The following is a 7,711-nucleotide window of genomic DNA, read 5'->3' on the forward strand; positions in this document are numbered from 1 at the left end:
TACTCTGGATGAACGCCTGCAGCTGAGATGCGCTTCCCCACGTTCGCACGTCCGCGATCGATCTAGAGGCAATGTAATGAGCGCGGTACCATCGATGCCGCCGCTGTCGACATGTCCCTCAAGCAGTGATGAGGTGATGTGATATAATCAATCCCTCCTGAGATGTCCGATTTCTCGGGATAGCGGTTATTCCCATGACGACATTCAAGTAGGGGAGGTTTATTTTCTCCAGGAGAGTAGAAATAAACGTACACCTTCCCCATTATGTTATAACGATTCCTCGGGCCGTGCGGCAACTAGCCGCCTTCTCGCGGGCCGACTCTTTTCGCTTTGTGGACAAGGATATTTCTGCCTGAGCTTGCACATAGCGGGCCGAAAGACGAGTAAGACATGCCATGAAAACGTACCTACAGGGAAGTGTAGATCTACAAAATCATTTCCATGGTTGAACCCTACAGGGCAGAAGATGAAAGCTGGGTGAGTTTTATGCCCATGCAGCATATGCAAATGGTGTTACCCATTCAATATGACATTAATATATTGTGAAATATCAGATAGAGTAATAATTTACGGTTGAATAGAGCTACCAAGCTGCCTCCCGGGTCATATCTATTGGATCGAGATACAAATACGGCAAGCCAGTTCTGAAACAGGCCATGGAAACGGAGATGAATTTGAGAATAACAGGTTTTTGCTTTGCTTCGAAGAGAATCGAGGACTTCCGTATACGTGTATTCTAGGGAATCGAGAAGTGCAGTTCCCAATCAAAGGTCAGTGACAGGCTTGTCCAACCAACCTCTTACCTCAAGCAACCAGCCAATAAGTTAACACCGTTCTTTACCTAGCCACTTTCTCACTCACCGCTCCCAGAGTTACAATCTTCACGGGACAGATAACCGTCAAGAGCTCCCACCAGTAATTCTTCCAATCGGAGATATACCGGTAAAAACCAAAAGAAAGATCCACAGCATGGGGTGTAGATTAACTGTGATGCAGGGACGCAGTCTGATTGATGAGCTAAGGAAGATTCCTCCGATAGGATAGGATCCGTGTTGTTGTCAGAATTCGAAGATCCGAGCTGTTGACAGGACCGCAGTGGGCCAATTAGGCTTTTCTGGTCGGTTCATAAGATATCACTCTTCTTCTGCATTCCCGTCCGAAATTTAGAGGTTTGTCTTGGTGGGTAGTTTGAAGCATGTAGACGTTACTTGGGAGGCGAAAATTGAGACGGCGTCAATGCAACGCCCAACGGAGTATCTATGCCGAAGCCACACTAACGCGGGACGCGCATTGATGCCGACGCAATCAGACAGTACGCGCAGCAGACAACACATCTCATGAAGAATGAATTTTAGTGCCGTACAGCTGGAAACCCAGTCGTCTTCAAGATGAAATTGGAAATCCCATCACGAATTGATACTGATTAGGGTCGTATGTCAATCGCTCAAATCTTATATGCGCATGCTAGACAAGGATACTTCGTATTAACTTGCCTTTGCCGGGTCTCCAGGAGCCTCGAGCTTCTTAAGTACATGTATATTTACTCTGCATGCAGCCTAGATAATGCCATAGTACCTCCTCTGTTGATACTGGCATTTTAAATTATTTCGAAGGTAGAAATACATAGCTAATTCAAAGATTGACATCGTAAATATGAAAAATCCAACTGCGAGTGGAACTCAGTAAAGATTGAGCTGAGGAACAAGAAGGTATGGGATCCGATAGGATGAGTGATAAATGTCACCGGTAGTCGCGATCGGCCAGTATAGAGATAATGATAATATATATGTTGTGGAAAAGTGTAGTCTGCGAGGCACAGCAGTACTCCAAGGCAAACCCACCTACTCTCCTTGTATTTTCGAGGTGAGAGCACGTATATGGCCTATATATGTCCCCGAAAATCTAGATAAGCTGATTAGGCGCATTCATTTGATGGCGTGTCTTATGTATTTGAGCGCAAATGTAGGGTTGGTTGGTAGTTACATATACTACACCGGAGCAGTGCGAATTCGAAGATATAATTTCCTAATAGATCCACTAATAAACGCAATTAGCGGTAAAATTACCTAGAGTACCTCAAAGATATAAAGCCCCATGACAGTAGCTAGGGACATTTGTAATTACCTTAACTAGATATACTACGCATGCTTCACCCAAGCTTATTTCGATCTCAGGAGAAACCAACAGAAAAAGAAATATGATTACGTATACAAGATTGTCTCATACCATCTAGACAGTAATCCGTTCTTTGAAAAGTTTGTAGTGATGTATGAGTTCTTTAGATTCCTTTCTTAAGTCGCCCTCTTGAAAAAAGTGTTTCGTTTCACTACTTGCAAATACTGTATGTAGTCATGAATGACTATCTTCTAGTACGCATAACTAATGATGAGGAAATAATATTGCGACAGCTAAAATTTATCCTCAATACTGATCATAATAATACCGAATACATGTACTTATATAAGTAGAGAATTGTTACGTGTAGTTCATTTTCATCCAAAACAACCTTACTCACGCTCTGAAATTTCACAATCGATCACTCGTTCAATATAAACGTTCTTGGCACCATTGATGCAGTCACAAAGTTCACTAATTACATGTAAATCCAATTCCTTCCCCGCTATCTGAAATTTGGTCTCTAATGAAGTGCAGTTTCCCTGTCGCCCATCACCGATAGCAGACGCAGTCAGCCCCAGCTGATTGCACATCATGGTACGTAGGAAAAAGTAAGCGAGCGAGCAGTCATGAGCACAAGACTATCTCGACTCCATATACATACAAGTACTCTACTCTACATTCTTAAATTTATTTTATTTTTCTACGTCTGAGATTGCGTTGGACTTGAGTCTTTTTCGATCTTGCGATGTCAGACTTCAGTCTCATATCAGACTGCACAGACACAAGGTGGATTAGTCGTTGAAGAAAAGTAAAGTAGTAGCTTATTACATAAGTATGGCTGGTCTAGAGATATTTCGCTTTGATAATTCGTTTATTTGAGGAAGCTGGATGCGAAACGAAAGATCGCCAACTCATCCGAATAAACCTCGCGCCACAGAGGCTCAGGATTGCTTGGCGGGCTGGAGGAATGAAGATCGTGATCCTTCCATCGGGAGAAACTCAGCCGTGGAACAACAACCTTCTCACCTGTCAGGTATCACGAAAAGACCTTTAATCTGACCTCAACTCTCCCCTCACACGTTCCCACACGGCGAGATCTCGTATCTCTCCGCTTCATCTATTTAAGGGAATTCCTTGAAAAACGCCTGGACCTCGCGGTAAGCCATTTTCCCCGCCAAGAATTACCTTCCCAGAAAAAACACTTTTAGCCCCCCTTTGTCTCATAGAACCTCCATTTGTAGCGCCTGGAAGGAGTGGCAGCGAGGGGGAGCTAAGAGCAAGAAAGGGTCTTCCATTTATTATCTTTCCATCTGCTGTTCTACCTATCCTTCTTCTTCTTCATGCGTTCTTCCCTTCCTTTCTTTTACGTGCATGCTACTTATCCTTAACTCATCGGAACACTTCGCTGGCTGATCCACTCCTTTCCCCCTTCTCTTCCCCCTTTGCTGTGCTTCTTCTTCAACCACATTACTTTATACAAACGCATCCATCATTCATCGTCAATCAATCGATCAAACAATCACTTACGTAGTAGCAGCCGATCAATCAGCTTACCCAATAATACCAAAACACCTGCGGCCAAATATCACCGGCACCAGTGAACCTGCAGAGCATGGCTCCCAGAGCAGCTCCCGACGACGACGGCGACAACACCAGTGAACACAGAGCCCAACCACCATATGGTGCCACCCACCCGCCAAATCTATTTCACCATGAGGTTGAGGGAATGCCGATATGGGGCATTATAGTAATCGTTGCTCTCATCATCTTATTGCTTGCATTGATTTCCTATATTGTTAGTGCCCCTATCTCCTGTGTTTGCATCTTTACCTTTAATATCTATTCAATCTCGCGCCCTTTCTCGAACTCACCGAGGGTGGTACTACAATGATATCGAGCGCGGCTGATTTTAACACAACTATGATAGGTCTACACACAGCTTCGAGCTCGCCGCCTTGGCCTCCCGGCCCCTAGCTGGCGAACATACGTCCCCTTCATCAAGAACAACAAGCGTTCGGCTCCATCCTCCTATGAGCCTGCTCGTGGAGGTGCCGGCTTTGTCGGTGCAGTTAAGGGTGTTTTCGGGGGTGGAAACACCGGCTACTCTGGCGCTGGAGCCCGTTCCGCACGGACCCGCGAGGCTTTGGACCCAGATCAAGCCTGGGATTCCCGCATGGTCGACGAAGAAGACATCTCGTACACTGGTGGCGGATACGGCCAACGCTCGACCCCCGACAGCAGGGGTCGCTATGGCGAGGCGCATCAGATGCAGGAGCATCGCGGACACGAGGAGCCGGAGAGAGGCCGGAGCCGAAGCAGGGAGCCTCCGAGAAGAAGTGTGCCGCCACCATATCCCAATGATGATGCGACAAACCCGTTTGCAGGAGATATTAGGAGGCCCGAAAGCGAAGGATTCGTCGGAAACAATGTGAGAGGTGGACGGCCAAGCGTTGAGAGCGAGAGGAGGAGTGTGTTCAGGGAGAGCATCACCTAAATGCCTGGGGCATGATTGGATAGGATTAGGAAGGGATGGACCGGGCGGGGTCTCGGAATTTGTTTGTTTTCGGGGGAATTGCGTTGGTGCATCAGGGCTTGCTTGGTGAATACTAGTCCTGACAGAAAATTATCGTCTTTTCTATCTCTTTCTATCAATCATCTCCTTTACTTTTAAGGATCAGCGGGAGCTAGATACCAGGATGGGGTTTTCGATTTGGTTTGCTATTTTTATTTTGCGTAGCGTGGGATAGGTTCATTTGTACTTCAGCAAGTAAACTCGTCTCCCGATTACTAAGGCTTGGCTCAGCTTGTTTAAAGTAATGTTTTGTTCGTCTTTTATTTTATACTCTGGTTCCCAGGGGTGTAAATACACACCAGTACTGTGCAATCTTTTTTCCTTTGTGCTTTTTTGCTCTACCATATATTTACTTAAATCGTATTGTGACCTTTTTTTCCTTTCTGTCTAAGTAAATGCAAGTTCTTTTACGAAAACAGAGGATTCCAATTGGGCAATACTATTTTCAGAAGTACATACATATTGCTAGTCTAGTTGAAATGCATACATCGACCGACAGTACCTGTCTCAATCATAATAATTGCGAAACCCTTTAGCAGTATCAATGGGGTGAATGGTCTAGATTGCCCCACTCCTGTAGCACTGCCACCCCCGAGGTTAAAGTTACTACCAAACATCGCCCATTTGGTTTTTTTGATAATCAATGTTGTTGCCGCCACCTACTCCCTAATCTCGATAAAATTTATTCTGGCTTGCAATGGTACGTGCCCTCGTACCAATTGGGGGGGGTATTTATAGAATATGGCTTGAACCACGGACCCTTCGTTTCTTCCCGGGAGAGCGTTGATCCGTGCGGCGGATCATATCAGGTGTGTTATGTGGAGGGGGACGTGATTGTTTGTTACATACTGTTCGCTCTACGGGTGGGATTTCTTCAATATGGTTATGGAGGTTGGGTGCGCTTGATACATGTAGTTGGACTAATAACCACTATATAACGTTTTATAGGGATTTGTATTTACATGTAGGTATAGTACTAGGACAGAAGTTTTGGTGATATACCCTTTTTACAGCCAAAGTAGCCATGTTTAGCTACCCGAAGCAACCACCCAACCTCATCCAAAAAATTTCAAATTTTCACGGACAGTTGGGAACTATCTCAAGACGGAGCACAGAGAATTCTAGAATTTTAAGTCCATTCTTCAGGTGTGTGCGATCTAACTCTTAAAGTCATGATTTGAGTGTTTCTGATTTTGTATACAAATTTTGTGTTGCAACGGCAACCAAAATTCACCAAAACTTCTGTACTTACTACGTACTTAACCTCTTTTGAGGCTTGTACCCTGTTCTTGCTTGGGATTGCGCCCTCCATTCACTTCTTCTCTTCCAATCCTTCTGGCCTACCTTCCATAAAGTCCATAATACTAACAACCTCCGGAGTCGCAAAGTCCATAATACTATGAACATCCGGATCCGCACCATGTTCAAATCTTATCAGGTTCTCATTGTTCTTCGCCACAAACCCCACGATCCGGCCCTGATTATGTACCATGGCCGAGGACCGATCAACCATGTACACCTCCCACCCATTTTTGAGCTAGTAGCACCCGTCTGTTAGTCTACGAAGTTCCAGTAGGTTGTGGTTGGAGTAAAAAGGGAAACTCACCACACCCCGCGTCTCATATACGATTCCCACTGCTATCGACTTCAGAGTATTCGTGACGTCTGCTGACATCTTCTGAAGGAATGGTGACCCTATTGCCAGCTGCTGTAGCATTGCTGTGCGGCTCGCCTTTTGCGCTGCTGTTAGAGTAGACTTTTGGGTCGCTGCTAACAAGGCTTCAGTTTGCATCCCCTGGTGGGGTGTGCCTAGAAAAACGATTCTCTTAACAGAGGATAAGACCTGGCTATATTCTCTGTTGGCGAGGCATTCGAGGAGTGCCTGGAGTATCTCAATAACTGAAGCTAATCAATATCTAGTACTGGGGCCCATACCTGCACGACCATGATCCCGCCAATGTTATGCCCGATAAAGATAATAGGGCGAGTTTGAGCCTGTATATATACTTATGATTAATGAATACTTTTTATAATATTATCTAGATATTGCAATGTTGGTTTCACCCTCGGCCCTGTTCTCGCTCTCACTAACTCTTGCAGGAATTCGTTCCTATAGTCGACCCAGCTCTTCCCGCTCACAAGGCGCATATCATACCCATATGTCATCACCCGCGAATTCGCAAGCTGGCGCCTAAGCGGGATAAAGTCCCGCAGCCACATCTTCCCCGTAGTTGGTCCCACCCAGCTGTTATACGCATGTCCGTCTATGCCTGTGATTGCAATGATGCTACAATATCATCAATTATCACCAATTAGTCGAGTCCTTAATGCATGGAGGTTGAGCTATACTCATATGCCGCATTGTCCCCAGCTGCGTTCAGCTGTGTCAGGCCCTGAAAATGGTTATCGACCTCCAGGGCGTAGCCATTTCCGTTGACGCGGTAGACGCCTGTTTGGTCAATAACTGAGAGGTCGCCGTTGTATTGGAGGAGTGCGTTCTGTGACCCTCCCCCTCCGTACGGCGCGGGATAGAGTGAGAGACCGGTTTCCGGGAGGGTGGCGAAAACTGCGGAGGCGGCTTTGAGGGCGTTGAGGAGCGTGCTTTTGGGCCATGAGGTAGGAATGCCTTTGACGCGGTAGTAGCGGGTGTTTGAGGCCATGGTTATAGAGGGAGTAAATAATAAATAAATAAACAGTGTATCGATATGGGTATAATGATAATAAGAAGCTGTGAATTAAAGAATCATCATGATCTTTACCATCGCTTCCTTATATCTCTTTTTTCTCGCTGGTGAAATTAAGCGATATGGCGCACACTCTTAAAGGTGGCACGACGGCAAATGGATGTGGACACATAGGCCAACCAGAGGGCTCATTTCTGGCCATTTTCCTGCATCACTGCCACAACTCGATTATGTTTGCTTTTCGGGGGTATCAATGGGTATAATACTGTTCCACTTTGTTCAGTCTTGGCGCTTTTTACATACAAAAACAGCCATTTTCAATCGCTGATAACTTTAT

The 7,711-nt window shown here is 45.5% G+C and overlaps 2 protein-coding genes across 2 annotated transcripts; one reads left to right on the forward strand and one right to left on the reverse strand.

The window, feature by feature from the left end:
• Positions 1-3,730: 3,730 nt before the first annotated feature.
• LAJ45_10955 (uncharacterized protein) lies at positions 3,731-4,612 on the forward strand (the record flags this gene model as incomplete). Its single annotated transcript, XM_046120469.1, has 2 exons — positions 3,731-3,913; positions 4,046-4,612. The coding sequence occupies 2 exons, from the start codon at positions 3,731-3,733 to the stop codon at positions 4,610-4,612; spliced, it is 750 nt and encodes a 249-aa protein (XP_045966348.1).
• Positions 4,613-6,002: 1,390 nt separating this feature from the next.
• LAJ45_10956 (uncharacterized protein) lies at positions 6,003-7,350 on the reverse strand (the record flags this gene model as incomplete). Its single annotated transcript, XM_046120470.1, has 5 exons — positions 6,003-6,227; positions 6,297-6,572; positions 6,626-6,685; positions 6,755-6,977; positions 7,040-7,350. 5 exons carry the CDS (start codon positions 7,348-7,350, stop codon positions 6,003-6,005), a joined length of 1,095 nt encoding a protein of 364 aa, XP_045966349.1.
• Between the last annotated feature and the right edge of the window lie 361 nt (positions 7,351-7,711).

This window comes from Morchella importuna (genome assembly GCF_003444635.1).
Source record: "Morchella importuna strain M04M26 chromosome Unknown Morimp01GS053, whole genome shotgun sequence".
Taxonomy (NCBI): domain Eukaryota; kingdom Fungi; phylum Ascomycota; class Pezizomycetes; order Pezizales; family Morchellaceae; genus Morchella; species Morchella importuna.